This window comes from Vipera berus, assembly GCF_964194415.1.
Source record: "Vipera berus genome assembly, chromosome: 7".
In the NCBI taxonomy this organism is placed as follows: Eukaryota; Metazoa; Chordata; class Lepidosauria; order Squamata; family Viperidae; genus Vipera; species Vipera berus.
Genome location: NC_138209.1, coordinates 57,894,916 through 57,917,630, shown reverse-complemented (window position 1 = coordinate 57,917,630; position 22,715 = coordinate 57,894,916). Strand labels below are relative to the sequence as shown.

The following is a 22,715-nucleotide window of genomic DNA, read 5'->3' as shown; positions in this document are numbered from 1 at the left end:
ATGAGCTTAACGTCCCTGATAATCACAATGAGGTGGTCACTGACCTCGAGCCAGACATCCTAGAATGTGAAGTGAAGTGGGCCTTAGAAAAGCTGAGCAACAACAAAGCTAGTGGAAGTGACAGTATTCCAGCTGAGCTATTCAAAATCTTAAAAGACAATGCAGTAAAAGTGCTACACTCAATTTGCCAGCAAATTTGGAAAACTCAACAATGGCCACAGGATTGGAAAAGATCAGTTTACATTCCAATTCCAAAGAAAGGCAGTGCCAAAGAATGTTCAAACTATCGCACCATTGCACTCATTTCTCATGCTAGTAAAGTCATGCTTAAAATCCTACAAGCTAGACTTCAGCAGTATGTGGATCGAGAACTACCAGAAGTGCAGGCAGGATTTCGAAGAGGCAGAGGAACTAGAGATCAAATTGCCAACATACGCTGGATCATGGAGAAAGCTAGGGAGTTCCAGAAAAACATCTACTTCTGCTTCATTGACTATGCTAAAGCATTTGACTGTGTGGATCATAACAAACTGTGGCAAGTTCTTAAAGAGATGGGAGTACCAGACCATCTTATTTGTCTCTTGAGAAACCTATATGCGGGTCAAGAAGCAACAGTGAGAACTGGACACGGAACCACTGATTGGTTCAAAATTGGGAAAGGAGTCCGGCAAGGCTGTATACTGTCGCCCTGCTTATTTAACTTATATGCAGAGCACATCATGAGAAAGGCAGGGCTAGATGAATCAAAAGTTGGAATTAAGATTGCCGGAAGAAATATCAACAACCTAAGATACGCAGATGATACCACTCTAATGGCAGAAAGTGAAGAAGAACTAAAGAGCCTCTTGTTGCAGGTGAAGAAGGAGAGTACAAAACTTGGGTTGAAACTTAACATTAAGAAAACCAAGATCATGGCATCTGGCCCTCTCAATTCCTGGCAAATAGATGGGGAAGAAATGGAGGTAGTGACAGATTTTATTTTCCTGGGCTCCAAGATCACTGCAGATGGGGACTGTAGCCAAGAAATTAAAAGACGCTTGCTCCTGGGGAGGAAAGCCATGGCAAATCTAGACAGCACACTAAAAAGCAGAGACATCACCCTGTCAACAAAAGTGCGTATAGTCAAGGCTATGGTCTTCCCAGTTGCAATGTATGGCAGTGAAAGTTGGACCATAAGAAAGGCTGAGCGCCAAAGAATTGAGGCCTTTGAACTGTGGTGCTGGAGAAGACTCCTGCGAGTCCCTTGGACCGCAAGGCGATCAAACCGGTCAGTCCTAGAGGAGATCAATTCTGACTGCTCTTTAGAAGGCCAGATCCTGAAGCTAAAACTCAAGTACTTTGGCCACCTAATGAGAAGGAAGGACTCGCTGGAGAAGAGCCTAATGCTGGGAAAGATCGAGGGCAATAGAAGAAGGGGACGACAGAGAATGAGGTGGCTGGATGGAGTTACTGAAGCAGTAGGCGTGAGCTTAAATGGACTCCAGAAGATGGTAGAGGACAGGAAGGCCTGGAGGAATGTTGTCCATAGGGTCGCGATGGGTCGGACACGACTTCGCAGCTAACAACAACAACAACAACACTATTATGGAATTTTAATTAGTTTAAAAATCCAGATATTATTAAGGGAATTGGCATTTGACTCAAATATTTTGGGAATGCTTTCCACCCTGCAACAAAGGACGGGTGGAAAACCAGCTTATGATTTGCTTCTCTTCTTAAATTTCAACTGAATCATTGCAAGCATCTAGTTCTCAAGGTTTATCATTCCTTTTTGTACAAGTCTTTTAAGACTAGACTCCCACTCTCTTCTCTCTCAGAAGCTTTCATAAATGTTGGGAAGTGTTTTTTAGAATTTTTATCTCAAAATGCAAGGCTAAGGGATGAAATTTCCTCACAACAAATTTTTAAAAAAGGAAGTTGGTCCTCTTTCACTTCCAATTGTAAAACCAAAGGGATATAATCAAACATTACTTTCTCAGTTGCAACCCAGAAAGTCAGCAGCAGTTTTATACTCCAGTATGATCTTGCATATTCCTCATAAAGCATTAGTATTTGTGCAGCCTAGGAATTCTGACTGGACAGAACATTTAAGTCCTCAGAACATTTAAGTCCTCATTTCATCAGTTTCTTGTTGTAAGCAGTTAACAGTAGATTCAAATTTCTATACTTTATAAAATGCTGCATATTATGGAATTCCTCACTATGGAAAGAGAAAATGAAAGCAGCACGAGATGTCATTCTTGAAACAGATGTAAGTACAACCATTGAGATGCATTATAGCATTTGGCAAATCTATTCTGAAACACTCTTGGAGGGCAACATTTCTCATTTGTGAATTTCACTTTCATGAGGTGTAAGAATTAGTAAGTTAGAAACTTGCTTAAGATACCAACACAACCATCATACAGGAGCATTTCTGCCAAGACCATTCCCGACATGGCTTTTGGTCTGTAAGTTCAGATACTGATTCAGGCTTAAGATGATTTCAACTCTGAGCAAGAATGTCATTTTTAAATATACTTTGCACTGAAAACAAAATTGATAGTTAGAATATTATCATTAAGATACCTGGTGCTAAATTAATTAATCTTTGAAAGCAATCAAAATTAAAATATAGAGACTTCAAGTGAATAGAATAGAATAGAATAGAATAGAATAGAATAGAATAATAGAATAGAATAGAATAGAATAGAATAGAATAGAATAGAATAGAATAGAATAGAATAGAATAGAATAGAATAGAATAGAATAGAATAGAATAGAATAGAATAGAATAGAATCTGGAAGGGACCTTGGAGGTCTTCTAGTCCAGCTCCCCACTCAAAGAGGGGAACCTATACCAACTTGGACAAGTGACTGTCCAGTTTTTCTTAAAAACCTTCAGTGATGGAGCGCCCACGATTTCTGAAGGCAAGCTGTTCCACTGATTGTCTTCACTGTTCGGAACTTTCTCCTTAATTCCAGGTTGGTTCTCTCTTTGATTGGTTTTCAACCATTGTTTCTTGTCCTGCCTTCTGGTGCTTTGAAGAATAATTTGAACGCTCTTTTTTGTGGCAGCCCCTCAAATACTGGAATACTGTTATCATGTCACCCCTATTTCTTCTTTTCTTTAGGCTAGTCAAACCCAGGTCCTGCAGCAATTCTTCATATGTTTTAGTCTCCAGGCTTTTGATCATCTTACTTGCTCTACTCTGAACTTTTTCCAAGGTCTCAACATCTCAACGGTATAGAAATCAAATAAAACATAAAACAAACATCTTTTTGTAGTATGGTGACCAAAATTGGTTCCACTATTCCAGGTGTGGTCTTACTAGGGTTTTATAAAGTGGTACTAATACTTCTCGTGATCTTTTTTGGCTGCTGCTACACAACAGTCAAGTGATCGTCCACTAGGACTCCAAGGTCCCTCACAGTTACTGTTTTGAGCCAGGTCTTACCTAATCTGTACTTTGATTTTTCCTGCCTAAATGTAAAACTTTGCTTTTCTCCACATTAAAACTCATTTTGTTGGATAGGACCCATTGTTCAAGTTTGTTAAGATCTTTTTGGATCCTGAGCTTGTCTTCTGGCTATTCATGCCAGTTTAGTGTTATCTGCAAATCTGATGAGCTCCCCTTCTATTCCCTCATCTAAGTCATTAATGAAGATATTGAAGAGTACTGGGCCTAAGACAGAGCCTTGTGGTACCCCACTGCTTACTTCTCTCCATGTGGCTGTAGTACCATTGAGGATTACTCTTTGAGTACAATTTGTCAGCTACTGTAGCTACAGATCCATCTGGTGGTGATGTTGTCTATTCCACCTTTTTCTAGCTTACCAAACAGTAGGTTGTGGTCTACTTTGTCAAATGCCTTACTGAAATTTAAGTATACTATGTCCACAGCGTTTTGCTGGTCTACTAATTTGGTCACTTTATCCAAGAATGAAATAAGTTTGGTTTGGCATGATCTTTTAACAAACCTGTGCTGGCTACCAGTTATAACTTTGTCATAAAAACTTCAAAACAGGATTACATGTTACTTCTAATCTTTTTACAAGCACATATGCCAGAATAAAAGCAAACACAAAACTAGAGTTTTCTTTTTTATAAAATGATGTTCAGTCATTTGACTGAAACTAAATTCTTTAATACTCCTTACAACTATGCTTCCTTAAGAAAACAGCATTAATTTAGAATACATTTTAAATATTTATCTTTGGCAAGACAATCAATTTATCAAATGTTTGTACTGTATACTGGAGGTCTTCCACTTATATAAAGGAAATGATTTTGAAGTCTGAACAAATATTTTATTCAAAAGACATTACCGTTTATGTTGTCACAGTAGTAAAAGTGTTCATGATTTAGAGAAGGGCACACGGAGACCAAATCTTGCAGACCTGCACTGGTAACTGTCAGACAACCAGAGAGGTTGAGGTGTTCTAGATAAGGTAGCCCACCTCCTAGAGCCAACATCCTAGGAGTAGAAAACAAAACTCAATTAAAATCATTTCAAAAACTTTCCCCATCCATCCATCCAAAATATGCAAACTATTGACCACTAAAAGCAGTCTTTCCCAACATGCTCTGGCTGTCAGAAATTCAACTGAGGAATGCTGGAAGGAATATGCAATTGTGTTGCCAAACCATCCTACCATACCCATAAATGGCAACAGTTCCTGGGAGGTCACAAATCATCTCCTAAAGCTAATGGGCTGCAGGAGGTAAAAGTGGAAAGGGGTAACAGATTTTGGAGTGAGGGTGGGTGGGAGCAGGAACAAAAGAGTTCCAAGCAGTAGTTCCATTTTAAAGATTGAAACCCGCATACATGATTGGCCTCAAAACCTATCAAGAACAGTCCAATATTTGAGATCTATGTATAGTTTACTATTATTTCACAAAATAATAGCTAATAAAGGCTTTCAAATCCTAAAAGAAATTGTTCTAATCATTCTCAGCTCAACAATTTAGAAACTGCTTTGGAAACATCTATATTCCATCTGATTTGCAGAACTTGCCATCTTTTATCTTTATTACAATAGTATGGTAAAACATCTCTACCAAAAGATGTCCTTAACAGCAAAGAATTAATCCCACTTCTTCTAATTGGATTAAGAGCCTTCCTTTTCCAACCCCTCTCCCTTCTGGTGCTTAAAGGTAAAGGTAAAGGTTCCCCTGCACATGCGTGCTAGTCGTTTCCAACTCTAGGGGCCGGTGCTCATCTCCATTTCAAAGCCGAAGAGCCAGCGCTTGTCCGAGGACGTCTCCGTGGTCATGTGGCTGGCATGACTAGACACCAAAGGCACACGGAACGCTGTTACCTTCCCACCATAGTGGTCCCTATTTTTCTACTTGCATTTTTACGTGCTTTCGAACTGCTAGGTTGGCAGAAGCTGGGACGAGTAACAGGTGCTCACTCTGTTACGCAGCACTCGGGATTCGACCTGCCAAACTGCCAACCTTCTGATCGATAAGCTCAGCGTCCCAACCCACTGAGCCACCGCGTTCTGGTGCTTACAACTGCCTAATAACAGAAATCCTGCTCCCATCAAAAGCACACAAGAAACAAAAAAGCAAATTCAATAGCAAAGTAAGAATTTATCCCTTTCAGCAGGAGAAAATCTTTCCCTCCATTTTTCTGATCTGAAAGTTACTCTATAATATTATTATCAGTCACCAAAGAGGATCCAACACAAGGAGCCATTTTATTTATGGGGACTCATATGCTTTTGTTGTAGGTTCACTTTTCCAGATTCTGTGATGATTCTATCAGAACTACCCAGTGAGTTTGCTCAGGATGTCAGAAGAGTTCTTCTAAGTGTTATGCCCAATGTCTAATCTATCTAAACAGAAGCTGCAGGAGTTGTTGCAATGCCTAGTCCAATGGAAAGCTGAGTTCACTGCCAGCACTGTTCATCTTCTCTGTTGAATATACAAGTTCCTATGGCTCCTGGTTTTGGCTCAAATGAACCTGGGGTATGAGTTCTTGGTCTTTAAGATGCAGACAAGAAAAAAGCTAGAATATCTTCCTAGAAGATAGATAGCTAAAGGGGAGAAGTTTCCTAAAAGGATAGGAAGTTTTCAGCCCTACCTTCTAGGCAGAAAATGTAGTTAAACCTTTTCCTGTCAACTCATATTTGGAGAAAAATCACAACTATTATTGTGAATCAAGGTAAATATGTATGTCCCGTTGCAGGATCAAATCTATCAGTCACAATGAGCGAAGGTTTATTTTTCCAAGCTTTCAGGCTCATGCTGGAGCCCATCATCAGGAAACCTCTCTCTCCAGAATGTGTGCACTGGGCTGCTCTATGCGTTGTATTTATATAATTCCTGATTGTGTGTAACTTTTAGTTGTTAATTGGGGTGTTGACAGCTATTAAAGCCGATAATTGTTTCCTTGTTCCACCCTAACCCACAGCTCTTAAGTACCTGATAGGCTGGTAGTAAATAAGCACTCCTATTGACTGACAAAGGGCCCATTTTATAGGCTACAATTATTTCTCTGGCTATTTTTGTCCCTGCTTGGCCAACAACCACAGTAGCTGCGAAATTGAATGCATGTCCTTGTTTGGGTCTCCTTTTCTAACCACCCTCTCATTGAGGTACTATAAAAAAGCCTTTGAGGATCAGATATGGATTACCTATTCTGAATTCTCTCGATGAGAGAAAAAAACTGATATTGCTATTAATCAGTTCAGTTGTGTGAGAAAAAGAAATACTGAAGAAAGGTCCAGTGACATGCATTTGAGAGCCTTGGTGGAGCAGTGGGCTAATGCCTCCTTAAGTAACACCAGCTGCCTGCAATTAGTGCAGGTTCGCATCCCACCAGGCTCAAGGTTGACTCAGCCTTCCATCCTTCCGAGGTAGGTAAAATGAGGACCCAGATTGTTGGGGGCAATTAAGCTGACTTTGTAATAATGCCGCTTGGGGGGGGGGGGCGAAAGCCCTAATAAGCAGGCATATACATAGAATGAACGCTACTGCTAAGCTTGTAAGCCGCCCTGAGTCTTCGGAGAAGGGCGGGATATAAATGGAATTAAAAAAAATTGTGCTCTGGCTTTTTCAAAAGAACTATACTGACTTGCAACATATTACTTACCTGAGACCATTATCTGTTATCTGATAACACCCTGACAAACTGAGGAACTGAAGAACTCGGGCTTTCTTTTGGTCCGATTTTACACTCCTGAGGTGTGTCAAGTCTTTCCCCTCTATCTGCCTATTAGTCCATGATGCGTGGTTAGGCAGCCCAGGGGATGGCGGGAGTGCCTGGAAAGTTTTTAATGCTGACCCAGCACAACAAAAAGAGTGGCCACAGTAGGTCAGGGCTGCAGAAGGACAATGCTGCTGCTCCTGCCAACAAAAGCTAGTTCTTAATCCAAAAATGTCTTTATTGCAGCAGGATGCAGAACAAAGGAAAGGGGAAGTTGATTCTATCAGACAATCTCCTTCCAGATTTCTGTGCTTCCACTCTGCAGCATCTTCAATATCGGCCAAATCTTTGGCATCTAACATCCAGATATAGGCAGAGTTGAAAGCCTCTGATCTGACTGGTACATTCCAATGGCTTTCGTTTCCTTCTTCCTTAATCACATTTTCATTTGTTATATAATGCAGGCCATAATCCTTTTTGCTGGACTCCAAGACAATCTCTTTGTTTTTCCACACAGTTTTTCCTCTCCTGTTTCGAAAACTTTTCTGAGATCGTACTTCGTGGGAAGACAAAATCCCTAGAGCTTTAGAAATCTTTCTTACAGCCATATCTGTTATTCTTTCACAACCAGAGAGATCAAGATGCTGGAGACTCTTGCAGCAACCAATCCAAGACCAACTGAAACAAATAATTGTGTGGAATTAACATTGTAATATTTATGTATTTATTTGGACAGTTTATATGGTGGATACTGACGGCTAATCCTACATTAACAACCCATCCCCAAAACAAATATTTAAAAACTAGTAACAATACGATATGCAATGAAAATGTTTATCCCTTAGAATGAACATTTTCACCCTTAAGTGAAAATGTAGATATGTATACTAGGGAAAAAAACATACAGCCACGGAGGCTGTAGCTGTTCTTGCCGTCGTGGCTGAACCCATTGTTTTGGGTCCGCTGCGATGGGCTGCTGTTATTGTCATCGGGCTGCCCCCTTTCTTGGAGTTGTCATCACCACCTTTATTATGGCTTCTGCTGTTGCCGCCATCAACCATACTATCGTTACCACGATTGTGGCTTTGGGACCTCCCACAGGCTGACTGAACTTCTTATTGATTCCATCTGCTGGCACCCTTCATTGTCTGATGTTACCGTTTCCCTTTTGTATGCCAGCGTACACTGCAGCAGAACTTTACTCGCTGCGAGATTCCCCCCTCTCGCAGGAGTGTCCATCAGTTTTACAGAAGATCTTCCTTGATGACGGGTTGTGGGACCCCGAGAGATGGCATGCTGCAAAGAGGAACCTGAGGGGATTTTTACTAAGATTTTTAAATAACATTTTAAGGGGGGAGGCCCAAGGGATCCGGAATGAACTTGGGGCAGTTCGACCCGGACAGCAGTCCATCGGATGGTGGCGGGGGAGTAGGGGTTTGGGAACGAACACAGCTCCGAGTGAGGAGGGTTTTTCTATCCCGACAGTGACTGGGAGGGGCAGAGAGTGTGGGAGCAGAGGGCTTTATTGTAATCGGGGAACAGGCCACCACTGCCTTCAAACGGTGGCCTGTTCCCGCCCTCATTGCTCTTCTCGCTCCCCCGGGGGCATAGGATTCCAGGAACCTGGGCTCAGGTTGGTCTATATCAACGCCAGGTCCGTGGTGAACAAGGCTCCCTTCATACAGGATCTTATTGAGGAGGAGAACGCGGACCTGGCTTGCATCACGGAGACCTGGTTGGGCCAAGGTCTCTTGTTCCTCTCTCGGAATTATGCCCACCAGGTTTCCGGGTGCTTCACCAGCCGCGGGCCCAGGGCAGAGGTGGGGGGGATGGCAGTTATTATTAGGGGGAGTCTTTGTCCGCAAGTGGCCACTGTCCCTCAGATAGGCGGGTGTGAGTCTCTCCTCTTGAAGTGGGGTCCTGGAGTTCAGTTGGGCCTATTGATTACATACCTGTCTCCCAGCTGCGTGTCATTGGTCCTGCCCAAGCTTCTCGACGTCTTGTCCAGGTTGACAATTGAGTTCCCCTGGCTTATAGTTCTGGGGGATTTCAATCTGCCTTCCGTGGGTGAGGCGTCTGAGTTGGCCCGGGAGTTCATGGCTTCCGTGATGGCCATGGACCTGACTCAAATAATTCAGGACCCAACCCATAATGGAGGGCACACACTCGACCTGGTTTTTATCTCTGGACAGTGGATTAATGATCTGGGTAGGGGGGATTTAACCATCCAACCCGTCATGGTCCAATCATTTTCTTCTCCGGCTAGACTTTCCGCCACCCCCCCGCCGCTGGGAGGCGGAACCGACCAGGTGGTTCTGCCCCAGGTGCCTGATGGACCCTGAAAGGTTCCAGACGGAGCTTGGGACATTTCCTGCTTCCCTTGCCCACGACTCTGCCAAGGCCCTAGTAGAAGCCTGGGAGAGGGCGGCTGCTGGGGCCTTGGATCGAGTTGTGCCTTTGCGGCCTCTGACCCTGCGCAGACCCTGGGTGGCCCCTGGTTTACCGAGGAGCTCTGGGAGATGAAGTGCCGGAAAAGATGCCTAGAGAGCTGTTGGAGGTCCAGCGGATCCGAATCTGATCGAACATAGCTAAGAACCTATCTTAAGTCTTACCTAGTGGCGATGGAAGCGGCAAAGCGTGTTTACTTTTCTGCTCTCATTGCGTCCGCAGATAACCGCCCAGCCGCCCTGTTTAGAGTGACCCGCTCACTGTTTAACCAGGGACCAAGGGATGACCCCTTGCAGGGTAGGGCTGAGGAATTTGTACAGTATCTGCAGGACAAAATCGCTCAGATCCGGACTGGCTTGAACTTCGACTGGGCGGAATCCAGCCGAGTGGAGAGGGCAGGTCTTGATCATACCATTTGGGGTGAGTTTGACCCTGTGACTCTGGATGATGTGGACAGGATCATGCATAAACTGAGCGCTACAACTTGTTTACTGGACCCATGTCCCTCCTGGTTGGTTTTGGCAGCCTGGGAGGTGACAGGGGGCTGGCTCCAGGCAGCTGTCAATGCTTCTTTGATGGAGGGTGTCTTCCCCTCCGCCTTAAAAGAGGCGGTGGTGAGGCCCCTCCTCAAGAAGCCTGCTCTGGACCCAGCCTCGTTGAATAACTACCGTCCTGTCTCCAACCTTCGCTTTGTAGCGAAGGTTGTCGAGAATGTGGTGGTGCGTCAGCTCCTGCAATTCCTGGATGAAGCGGACTATCTGGACCCGTACCAGTCTGGTTTCACACCTGGCTACAGCATGGAAACAGCATTGGTCGCACTGGTGGATGATCTCTGGCGGGCCCGGGACAGGGGCTGTTCCTCTGTCCTGGTCCTCAGCGGCTTTTGATACCATCGACCATGGTATCTTGCTGCGACGGCTCGAGGGGTTGGGAGTGGGAGGCACTGTTTTACGGTGGTTCTCCTACCTCTCGGGCTGCTCACAGTTTGTATCAGCAGGGGGACAGAGATGTACCCCGAGGCCCCTCACTTATGGGGTGCCTCAGGGGTCTGTTCTCTCCCCCCTCCTGTTTAACATCTATATGAAGCCGCTGGGTGAGATCATCTGTGGCTTTGGGGTGAGGTATCACCAATATGCGGATGATACCCAGTTGTTCATCTCCACCCCGAGCCAACCCAGTGATGCCCTTGACGTGATGTCCCGGTGCCTGGAGGCAGTGCGGGTCTGGATGGGAAGGAACAGGCTCAGGCTTAACCCCTCCAAGACCGAGTGGCTGTGGATACCGGCATCTCGTATTGTCCAACAAGTTCCATCTCTTTTGATGGGGGTGAGGTATTGCCCCCCTCAGAAAGGGCTCGCAACATGGGTGTCCTCCTGGATTCACGGCTTAATTTGGAAGATCATCTAATGGCCGTGACCAGAGGGGCCTTCGCACAGGTTCGCCTAGTGCGCCAGTTGCGCCCCTTTTTGGACTGAGATGCCCTATGAACGGTTACCCACACCCTCGTCACTTCTCGCCTGGATTACTGCAATGCTCTTTACATGGGGCTGCCCTTGAAGAGCACCCGGAGGCTTCAACTGGTGCAAAATGTGGCCGCGTGGGTGCTTATGGGAGTATCTCGGTACTCCCATGTTACACTACTCCTGCGCGAGCTGCATTGGCTTCCGGTTACCCTCCGAGTGCGATTCAAGGTGCTGTTAATAACCTTTAAAGCCCTACATGGCTTAGGCCTGGGGTACTTGCGAGACCACCTGCTGCCATTGTCAACCTCCCATCGCCTGGTTCGCTCCCACAGAGTTGGCCTCCTCAGGGTGCCGTCGGCCAGGCAATGCCAGCTGGCGACCCCCAGGGGGAGAGCCTTCTCTGTGGGCACGCCGACCCTCTGGAATGAATTACCCCCGGAGCTGCGGACGGCCCCTGACCTTCGGTCCTTCCGCCGTGACCTGAAGACCTGGTTGTTCCAACAAGCGGGCCTGGAGTGACTACGGTTTTTAATTAGGCTTTTTACTGGGTTAAATTGTCTTGTATTTATTGCATCTATTGTTTAATTCTTTTTTAATTTTTTTACTTTATGTTTTTTAATTTTTATGGTTGTGAGCCGCCCTGAGTCCTCAGGGAGAAGGGCGGCATATAAATTTAATAAAATCAAATCAAATCAAACCAATATCAAATAGGAATCCTACCATGATTGTTATTTTCTAAATGAGAATCTTTCTAAATCAGCAATAATTGTTTGACTAACTTGCTGGGAAAACGTGTTATAAAGCAGGACTCTGTTAAGCCTCTGAAAGAGAGCTCTGCAAAATATTAGCATCAGCAAGGCTTCCGGCATTTCTGCAGCCACATCTTCCAGAATGCCCAGTGTACTTACTCTTCAAATTACCTCCAATGATATGCACACAAAAACACTTCATTGGAGCTGCCATTAAAGTGAAGATTCATCTTTGCACATACAACTGGGGAAGGCTTTGGAAGCAGCTGTACTAAGCTTTGCAGAGGCCATTTACCCTACTGCCAACATGTTTCCCAAAACTCTCCTTTTGTTAGGGGGGAACCTCATGTTTCTCTTGCCCTGTGTGAACTCCCAATTCTATCCTGTTACTTCCTTGGAAGCTTCTTTTGGAAGACAAGTCTCCACCACTCTATCCTGCTCACTTAATGCCTCCATGGGATGCACCCTGGTCCAAGGCCTGTATCCAGGCCAGTAGCAGGAGGAAGTTGGTAAATGTCAGCTGGGCAAGGTAGAGGAGGAGGGAGGAGAAAGGCTAATGAGGGAAGTTGAAGCAAACACTGCAGTCCTAAATGCAGGCCAGTTGCCAAGCACCCAAGTTTTGATCACATGGTTGTGAGGGCGCTGAAACAGTTGTACTGTAGCTTCATGGATTGGTTGCAACCACTGTTCATTCAACACCATCTAACTTCAAATAATCTAATGGTCGTTAAGCAAGGACTATCTGTAAGTTCTGGGAATGATAACATGTAACAAAGTAACCAATCTCTCACATATACAGATCACTACTTAAAATAAAAGCTACCAACCTTTCAAATGCAGAATCAGAAATATCAGTCTGAGTGAGATCAAGGTATTCCATGTTAGGACAAAGTTCCAAGATGTGTCTGACCTACATTAAAAACAGTTTAAGAAGCCTGAATTATAAAAGGAATGCAGAAAATAGCAAAACATTTTTTTGACTTGTATTTCCTTTGTATATTATTAGTTCATCTTAAATGCCAACTATAAATAACAGGTGGCACACATTTTTAAAACACATTCAGGATACTTTTACACTCTAGAGAATCGCTTGTGGTATATACTGTACCATTTTATTAGATATGGCTGAACTGTATGCCAGTACAAACGTTTTCACTGACGAGCCTACACGTGGCAGAATGTTATGGATTATGCCTTGAAGTAAGTTTTTCTCTTTCTGAACAATGCTGATAGCCAAAGATTCTTCTCCATTTTCTTCTATTTAAAATAAAATAAGAAGAAACATTTTAAAGTAAAAGTGAATGGTCTAAACTACTGTATTGAGAAAAAAACCTGACGTTTATACTTAATTGCAGTTTATTCTGTCACCTGGATCAATTTGCTGTGTTTTGTTTGAACTAACCAAGTCATACCTAAATGTTAGTATTAGTCCAAGTTCAGTATTCGTATTGTACTAAGCTAGCATGTTTCAATCAGTGATACATGTACTACTAATTGTATGCAGAGACAGTTTCAATGGGACATGACTTTCCTGCCTGAAAAAAAACAAACAGCTTATATACATATATTATACATACTCAAGGTGATGAACCTACCTAATAGTTCTGCCTATTTTCCTAACAACAGCCCTGTAAGGTAGGTTGGGCTAAGAAAGAGTAATTGGTCCAAAATCATTCAGCTGGCTTTCATGCCTACAGGAGGACTAGAACTCATTATCTCCTGGTTTCTAGGCCAGCACCTTAGGCTAGAGGTTCCCAACACCTGGGCCACAGCCCACTACTGAGGCATGGCTAATTCAGAACCGGGCTGCACAAGTGGTGGGTGGTATGCGCAGCTCCATTTGTATAAGTGGCGGGTGCCTACACTCACATGCAAAGCTCCATTTGTGTGAGCAGTGGGCACATGCACGCACCCTTTGTGCAATGGAGCTGCGCACAGGCACACCTGCCACTTTCCCCCCTCCCCGCCGGCCAGGCTACCAAACCAGAAAGGTTGGGGCCCGCAGTCTTAGTCATTGTACCAAACTGGCTAACACATAACACACAGCCAAAATCAAACAATTCACATTATACTAAGCCTTAAAGTGCGAACCTGACCATGGTATCAAACTGCAGTTAAGCAAACATTTGCAAAACTTTTGTTTTTATTTGCAGAAAGGAGGGGGAAACTTCCATATGGTCATTATAGATCATTAGCATCATTTTAATCTAACCTTCCCTAATCCTTCCAGATACTGTATATTGAGGCTAAAATTCCCAGAATTTCAAACTGGTGTGAGTGTGCAAATTCTGGGAACTGTTGATTTAATACAGGAAAAAGCAGGCTAGGAATAGCTGATCTAAAGTATGGTTTGCCAAGATAAATCTTACTTAATGTCAACCTCAACATACTGTTGCTGGCATCAGTTTTTTGAAATGGGCCAGGTAAGGAAACTTGGCAGACCATGTAGCCATTCCAAAACAGACACCATACATAAGATCAATATTCCAGCTGGAATTCTCACCACTGGTCATTTTTGTGGAAGTATACTATGAGGTTAAAGTGCAATGCTCAATGTTCAAATCTTTGGGACAGACAAAATTGAAGAAGGCAGAAGCTTACCAGATTCATCTATATCAGCATCTTCATCCCATTCGTGAAAAGCCCGAGTTTCATCTTTCCTGGTTTTCACCCATTCTTCATCTGGCTCCGTATCAAGATCACCTGGTGGGCCATGGGACCAATTTCCTGATCAGTCAATCAGAAATTTAATTCATTAAAGAAGCCTTGTCATTTTGTCTACAACCAAGAGCAGATCATGGATATGTAAAAGGGTCATAGGAGAAAGGCTAAAAAACTGTATACTGCTTTCTTATCAGTACAGGTTTTTAAAGTAGTACATGCAAAATTGGAGTATCGCAATATCTTTCCAGTCTATAAATCCTTTAGTGGCTGAATCATCCACAAACAATTCCCAGACACAGTGCATACTCAACCCTTAAGTTGCTAGAAACAGATAAAGGGCTTACTGTCTATCAGAAAATGTTAATATTTTTCAGGTTTGTTATTAGAGATGAAAACAAAAGGGGGGGTAAAAAATCTCAATAAAGTAGCAAATATCTACTTAGTTCAATAAAGATTGATATCATTTTCATAAAATTAAAAAGGGAATAAACTGGGTTTTAAAACTCCTACATTTATAAATGCTGTATTTTCAAAAGCAGGGGTTTTGTCTTTAAGGTCATTCAACTCATACTGGTTTATAGTTTTCTACATGTATAACTGAAGATAATACAGTGATCTGTATAGGTCCAAGTCTAGAGAGCTTAGCAAATCCAAGTTTGACAATTACTAATTACAGTAATTTTCACACCATGAAATCCTATTTAGATCAACTCATCATCATCATTTTAGCCACTGTCTATCCACTGCAGGATGAAGGCCTCTTCATGTTTCCAACCAATATGGTCCTGAGCTTTCTTTTGCTAATTGGGCCCACAATACTTGCTGATGTCGCCGATCCATCTTGTTTTAGGTTTCTTTTGTGGATGCTTTTTATCAAGTGGGATCCATTCTATGACTGCCTTGGTCCACCTGCCATCAGTTCTTCTTCTATGTGACCAGCCCATTTCCATTTCAATTCTTTTACTCTCTTGATGATATTGTATACTTTCCTTTGTACTCTAATCCATGTGCAGGTCTATCTCGTCTTGTACTGCCGAGTATGTGTCTTTCCCTGGTTTTTTTGTGCCACTCATAACTTTTCTATCAATTGTGTGGTTAGTGTCCATGTTTCACCGGCATATGTTAGAGCAGGTAGCACAAACTAATAAAAAACTTTTCTCTTCAGGCATAGGGGGAGGTTGTTCTTGAAAATTATGCTTAATTTGCTGAAAGCCTGGCAACCACATTTAACACGCCATTCAATTTCCTTTGAAGAAGTATTTTGCAAACTAGATTGGGCAAAAGATGGAATAAAAATCAATGGCACCTATTTAAATCACTTAAGATTTGTAGATCAGGACATAACAATAGCAGAAATTGAAAAAGCAGTAAGACAACAGAAATGTCAAAAAACCCCAGGCACTGACGGAATTCCTGCAGAATTGTATAAGGTATTAGTGGAAGCACTGGGAAAACATATGAAAGATCTATTTAATGAAATTTTGGATAAGGCTATAGTCCCGCAAACTTGGTTGGAGGCAAATATTAGTTTGATCCCTAAGGATGACTCCCCTTTGAAGCATATTAAAAATTATAGGCCAATATCCCTTCTTAATTCAGATTATAAAATATTTGCGACAATAATTGCTGATAGATTAAAAAATTACTTAAACCAATTCATACATACAGACCAGAATGGGTTCCTTCCCACTAGACAAATAAAGGATAATCTCAGAATTGTATTAAATGTTCTGGAGTATTATGAAAGCCGACCAGATAAACAATTAGCTTTAATATTTATTGATGCTCTAAAAGCATTCGATAGGGTTAATTGGGATTTCCTAATGTGTCAGTTGGAACATATGGAGTTTGGAGCTAAATTCTGTAATATGATTAAACCAATCTATACTAAGCAGGAAGCGAGATTGTTGATAAATGGGAATTTAACTGACAAATTTGATATCTGTAAGGGCACTAGGCAGGGTTGTCCACTCTCCCCACTTTTATTTATTTTAACTTTAGAACCCCTATTGAGAATAATAAGGAAAGATGAGGAGATTACCGGGCTTCAGATAAGAGACCAAATTTATAAACTGCAGGTGTTTGCAGATGATATGGTCTTTGTTTTGGAAAACCCTCTGGAATCCAGCATGGAATTACTAAAAAGGATTGAGGAATTTGGAAATGTGGCCGGTCTACAAGTAAATAAAGATAAGACGAATATATTAACGAAAAATCTTTTGAATAGAAGTAAACAGATGTTAGAGGACATTACAGGGTTTAAAATCGTGAAGAAGGTGAAATATTTAGGAATTTGGTTGACGGGAAGATGTTCAAGTATTAGGGAGGATAATTATTCTAAATTACTGATACAAACAAAAATGGACTTGGGAAAATGGGGTAGGATACAGTTGTCATTATTAGGAAGGGTAGCCACAGTGAAATCTTATATTTTGCCGAAATGGAATTTTTTTTTTCCAGACAGCACCAGTTAAACTTTTGATGAAATTTTTAAAAGAGTTAGAGGGGGTAGTTTCTAGATTCGTATGGCAGGGGAAACGGCCCAGGATTGGGAAAAAATGATGCAAGAAATTAAGGAAAGAAGGGGCCTTGGCCTGCCAAATTGGGAACTTTACTATCAGGCTGCCCTCTTAGTTTGGGGCAAGGAATGGATAAGTTTAAGGAATAATCGATTGTTGAGTTTGGAAGGATTCAATTTGTTGCAGGGATGGCATGCTGCTCTTTGGCGGGAAGGTACTCCTCCAAGCAAACAGTTTACTCGTCATTACATAAGGGATATACTGATTCAGAATTGGGATAAGATAAGGGCCAAGTACTATGTGCAAATTCCATGTTGGTTATCAACCTTGGAAGCCTTGACCCATCCGACCCTACTCAAGAAGGGAAGAAGACCAACTTACAAAGAACTCTTAGATAGCGAGGGAGAACTCAAAACGCGACAAGATCTGGCTCAGCAAGGGTTTCAACTGGAGTGGTGGGCCTACCTGCAGATTCAGTCAAGGTATAAGAAGGATAAGGAAGGAAGGGGTATTTATCTGAATCTGCAGGAATTAGATAAGATTCTGCTGGGTCCGGAGAAAGGGATAATAAGAATAATAATAATAATTGACTTCCGGGTGGCAAGGCTTCGCCGCAGGCAGCCATTCTGGCTGTCAGCCCCGTCGTCTCCGTAGAGCCGCCGAAAACAGCGCCGATCAGCTGTTTTGACGGCTCGGAAGCCCGCTCCTCGGGAGAAGAGAAGGGGGTGAGCGCCCAGGTAGGGGTAGAGCTCTCCGGGGCCGCCAGAGCTAAAATTCTGGCGGCTGAAGAATTGAGCCCCCCCGAAGCCTGAGTTTGCTCCGGACTGCGGGGCGCCTCTGCTCCGGGCTTTTGGAGCAGAGCAGGGCGTGAGCAACCATCCCTACGAGCAAGAGAGAACTTTAGAGAACTTGGATGCAGGTAGAGCGATATAGGAGAATCAGGTGAAAGTGAATTTATGATCTTTAACTCGGTGGACTTTGTGGAGTTTGATGAAAGTGAAAGTGCGTAGCAGGCAATAGTGGGTGAAAATGGCTGCCAAATCTTCAAACGTTCCTAGAAGTGCGGGGGCTTCTCCGGTGCAGCAATCTTCGTTACAAGCCTTAATGCCCCCCCCTCTGCACCTGCACCTGCACCTACTTTTACAGTTAAAGATTTGCAGGATGTTTTGCAAGAGGCTTTGAAAAAGCAATCTCAACAACTAGTTGATCTTATGGATGAGAGGTTTACTGAAATGAGGGCAGACATCTTACTTGCATTTCAAGGCATGGCTGTATGTATAGAGTGCCTGGATGAGAGACTGGAAGATCTCAGCCAAAATAATATCAGATTAGATGCAAAAATGACAGAGACTGAAAATGTGGTGGATAAAATTGACGACGATTTGACCTTGGTACAGTACCGTGAGATGGAGTTCGCTGTGAGAATTAGAGGCTTAAAAAAGGATTCTAAAGAAAATTTGAAAAAAATAGTTTCTGAGGCTTTGGAAGGTGTTTTGGAGCGACCAGCAGAAGCAATTATGGAGGATATAGACAAAATTTTCCGTGTTAATTCATGGATTGCAAGACAAAGGAAATTACCTAGAGATGTGGTGGTTTATTTTACAAAGAGAGCAATTAGAAATGAGGTTATTCAAGCCTTTTACAATAATAAATTTGCAATTGCTGAACAAGAAGTTTTGATTTTAAAAGAGATCCCTCCAAGAATTCTAAGGAGAAGGAAGGAATTTGCTTTTTTGGCACAAGAATTAAGACGACGTGATATTAAGTTCAGATGGGAGATACCAGTGGGTATGGTGGTGATGCATGAAGGCATGAGACATCGTCTTCTTACAGTGCTGCAGGCACGTGATTTTTATACCAATGTTTTAAAAGCAGTCCCCATACCACTTTTGGAATCTACAAACAAGAATGGTGAGGGAGAGTCTCAATCACGCAGTGAGAATTTACAAGGTGCTGAAGGAACAACGCAGATGAAAGAGAAAGTTACAGGAGTGGATCAAATTTCAGTATCATCGGAGGTGGTTAGAGATCAGAGAATGACACGTGCTGCCTCGAGACGAATGAGACGAGAGCAAGAACAAGAACAGCAGAAAGTCATGATGGCACCTCCAAAACTTACTTATAGTGAAGCTGTGGGAGGAGCGCGACCTAAGAGAGTGCAGGTGATTTTGGAAGAAGCGCTCCAAAAGCTTCAGGTCGCGAAAGATGGTGACAAAGTTTCTAACCTGGAATGTTAATGGCTTAAATTCACCACAGAAGAGAAAGAAAGTATTTCAATATTTAAAAAAAATTAAGAATGTTATTTGTCTACAAGAAACACATATTAGAGCCACGGATCAAAAGTATTTGATAAACTCAAGGTTGGGCACACAGTTTATTGCTTCTGCAACTGATAAGAAAAATGGAGTGGTTATTTATGTTAAGAATACTTTGACAGCGGCTTTAATTGAAGCAGATAAACAAGGAAAATATGTTATAATTGAACTGTTAATAGAAGGCAAGAAAACGCTTTTGGTTGGATTATATGCTCCTAACCAACAAGAAGCAGACTTTTATAGTTTATTACACAGCAAGATTACTCAGTGGGATTATAAATCTTGTATTTTTATGGGGGACTGGAATGGCGTTTTGGATGTACAAATGGACAAAGGGGTTTTTTTTAAAAGTACCCCAAGTCATGCTAAACTGCCTAAATCTTTTTTTGAGATGAAGGACGATTTGGAATTGCGAGATATTTGGAGAGAAAGAAATTTGCAAGAAAAGGACTATACTTTTTTCTCCGACAGGCATCAATCTTTTTCCAGGATTGACTTCATATTAATTACTGACTTTTTTTCTAGGATTAAGAAGATTAAGATTTGTCCAAGAACTATGTCTGATCATAGTCCAGTATGGTTAGAGATAGAAAAAGATAATAGGGATAGGCGCTCCTGGCGTTTAAATGAAAATTTGTTTAGAAATCAGGAAAATGTGGAAGAGTGTAAAAAACAGATGAAGGATTTTTTTAAAATTAATATGCATAAAGGTACTTCTATTGAAATGGTCTGGGATGCTAGTAAAGCTTATATGAGAGGTATATTAATATATTTGAACAACAAATATAGACGTAACTTGGAATTTAGGAGGAAAGAATTAGAGAATGAAATTAAGGAAAAAGAAAAGGCTTTAATTTTGAATCCATCGGATGGGAAGATTAAAGAGGTAATTAATTTATTAAGGGGACAGTTTGATAACTTGATGGCTGATCAAGTGGCAACTAACTTACGGTATGTTAGACATAATATTTTTTGTAATGCCAATAAACCAGGTAGATGGCTAGCTTATTGGTTAAGGAAGAAGCAAAGGGCTTCTAATATAGATAGAATAGAACACAAGGGTAAGGTAGTGTACCAGCAGAGTCTTATCAAAAAGACCTTTGTTGATTTTTATTCTAAGTTGTACGCTAGAGATAAGATTAGTGAGGCAGATATTGATGAATATTTGATGAAAGCTAATATTCCTGTTCTTACACAAGAACAAAAGGAAGAGATGAACCAATTGATAACTGAGGAAGAAATTTTTTCAGCAATTAAACAACTGAAAGTGGGCAAAGCGCCAGGTACGGATGGATTGACTGCTGTGTATTACAAAAATTTACAGTTAGAGATGGTGAAGCCATTAAGGGAATTGTTTCAGACAATTCAAATGGGAGGAGGGGTACCTCCGTCTTTGAAAACTGCTTTTATCTCTTTGATTCTGAAGGAAGACCTGGATGTCACCCAAGTAAAACATTATAGGCCAATATCACTTTTGAACACGGACTACAAGATATTTGCTAAAGTTTTAGCTAACAGACTAATGAGGGTATTGCAACAAGTAATTCATGGTGAACAAACTGGGTTTATAAGTGGTAGACAAATGAAGAACAATGTGAGGCATATAGTAGATTTGTTGGAATTTTTGGAAAGAAACAATCAGATCCCTGCAGCGTTGATCTTCTTGGATGCTGAAAAAGCCTTTGATCAATTGGATTGGCAATTTTTGATGAAAGTATTAGAGAAAATGGAATTTGGGGATAAATTTTTAAAACCAATCAGGGCATTATATCAAAAGCAAACAGCCCGCATAATAGTTAATAATAGTTTGACTGAAGTATGTAACATTGAAAAGGGTACAAGGCAGGGGTGCCCGTTGTCACCCTTATTATTTGTTTTAACATTGGAGATATTATTAAAATACGGGGCTCGGACAAAATTAAGGGAATTCAAATTAGAGACCAGGATTATAGATTGAGGGCGTTTGCAGACGATCTGGTTGTTACAGTGACTCAGCCTGACTATTCAGTTGTAGAATTGATGGAGATAATAATGCAATATGGGAAAGTTTCTGGATTTAAGGTTAATATACAAAAAACTAAAATGTTGTCTAAGAATATGACAGTATCACAAAAGGCTGTTTTAGAAGAGCTAACGGGATTTGAAATAGTTAAAAGGGTTAAATATTTGGGGATATATTTGTCACCCTCAAATGTAAAGTTATATAAAAATAATTATGAAAAGTTATGGGGAAAAGTACAAAAAGAATTAGATAGTTGGAAAAAATTACAATTATCTTTATTGGGAAGAATTGCAGCTGTGAAAATGAATGTTTTGCCAAAATTTTTATTTTTATTTCAAATGATACCTATACTTAAAAAGCATTCAAACTTGGAGGAATGGCAAAAAGGTATTAATAAATTTGTTTGGGCAGGGAAAAGGCCACGAGTTAAATTTAAGATTATGCAGGATACGCGTGAGAGAGGTGGTCTTAAAATGCCTAATTTTAAATTATATTATGAAGCTGCTGCTTTGTCAGCGATAAGTGATTGGTTTAATTCACAGGTCTGCAACATGCGGCTCTTTCAGCCGTCACCTGCGGCTCCCAGTCCTCTGCCATGTGCAGTCCAAAAAAAAAAAGTGGGACTAAAAAAGTTGAACCAATCAATTCAAATATGCAGGGTAGGTGCATATCTCACCTTGGCTCCACTCTTCAGTCAAACCCTGTTCTGCGCATGCGCGCATGTATGCGCATGTGCACACGATTTTTGCGGCTCCCAGTTTTTCCTTTTGTGAGGGAACCGGTTCCGAGTGGCTCTTTCACTGTTTCAGGTTGCTGACCCCTGGTTTAATTTAACACAAGTAAGATTACTACCGTATTTTCCGGCGTATAAGACGACCCGGTGTATCAGACGACCCCCTACTTTTAATAAGTTTTTCAAGGTTTTGTCTTATACGCCAGAAAATACTTACATGCCCTGCCCGTCGCAGAGGAGACGAAGGCCCGACTGGCCCCGCCGGCCCTCCCGCTGCTCCCGCGCTTCTGCCGGCCCCTGAGGCGCAGTGTTTCCTGGGCGGCAGGCAGCGCCGGAGGGCAGCCGCCACCCCGCCACGGCCGGCGCCCCTCCTGCTTCCCCCCCCAGGCCTTGAACTTCTCCCATTGGGCGCAGGGCGGGGCAGCTCCGCCCGCAGCCTCTTTAGAACTCGTGCGCTTCCCTCTCACTGTCGGCCGAGGCGCGCTCGGCCCGGGCTCCCGGTCCCTCTTCCCGGCCGGCTTCCCACCCTGCCCCTCATGGAGCTGGACTGGGCGTGCAGCCTCTCGGTGTGGCTGCTTTTCCTGGGCACCTTCTCCTCCCCCCGCGTTCCGCTCCTTCCCAGCTCACTTGCTGCCGGAAAGCATGCTGCTTGGCAGCGGCCTGCAAGAACCCTACAGAGGGCGCGC

At 42.4% G+C, this 22,715-nt stretch overlaps 1 protein-coding gene across 1 annotated transcript in view; it reads right to left on the bottom strand.

Moving 5' to 3' along the window:
* The window catches only part of FBXL5 (F-box and leucine rich repeat protein 5), a 46,181-nt gene that overhangs the window by 2,834 nt on the left and 20,632 nt on the right, over positions 1-22,715 (bottom strand). The window contains exons 6-10 of the mRNA XM_081332398.1: positions 14,398-14,523; positions 12,905-13,053; positions 12,624-12,706; positions 7,083-7,814; positions 4,309-4,457 (exon numbers count right to left, since the gene is read on the bottom strand). Coding sequence (XP_081188524.1) covers positions 4,309-4,457; positions 7,083-7,814; positions 12,624-12,706; positions 12,905-13,053; positions 14,398-14,523 — 1,239 coding nt within the window. The remainder of the gene's footprint in view (positions 1-4,308; positions 4,458-7,082; positions 7,815-12,623; positions 12,707-12,904; positions 13,054-14,397; positions 14,524-22,715) is intronic.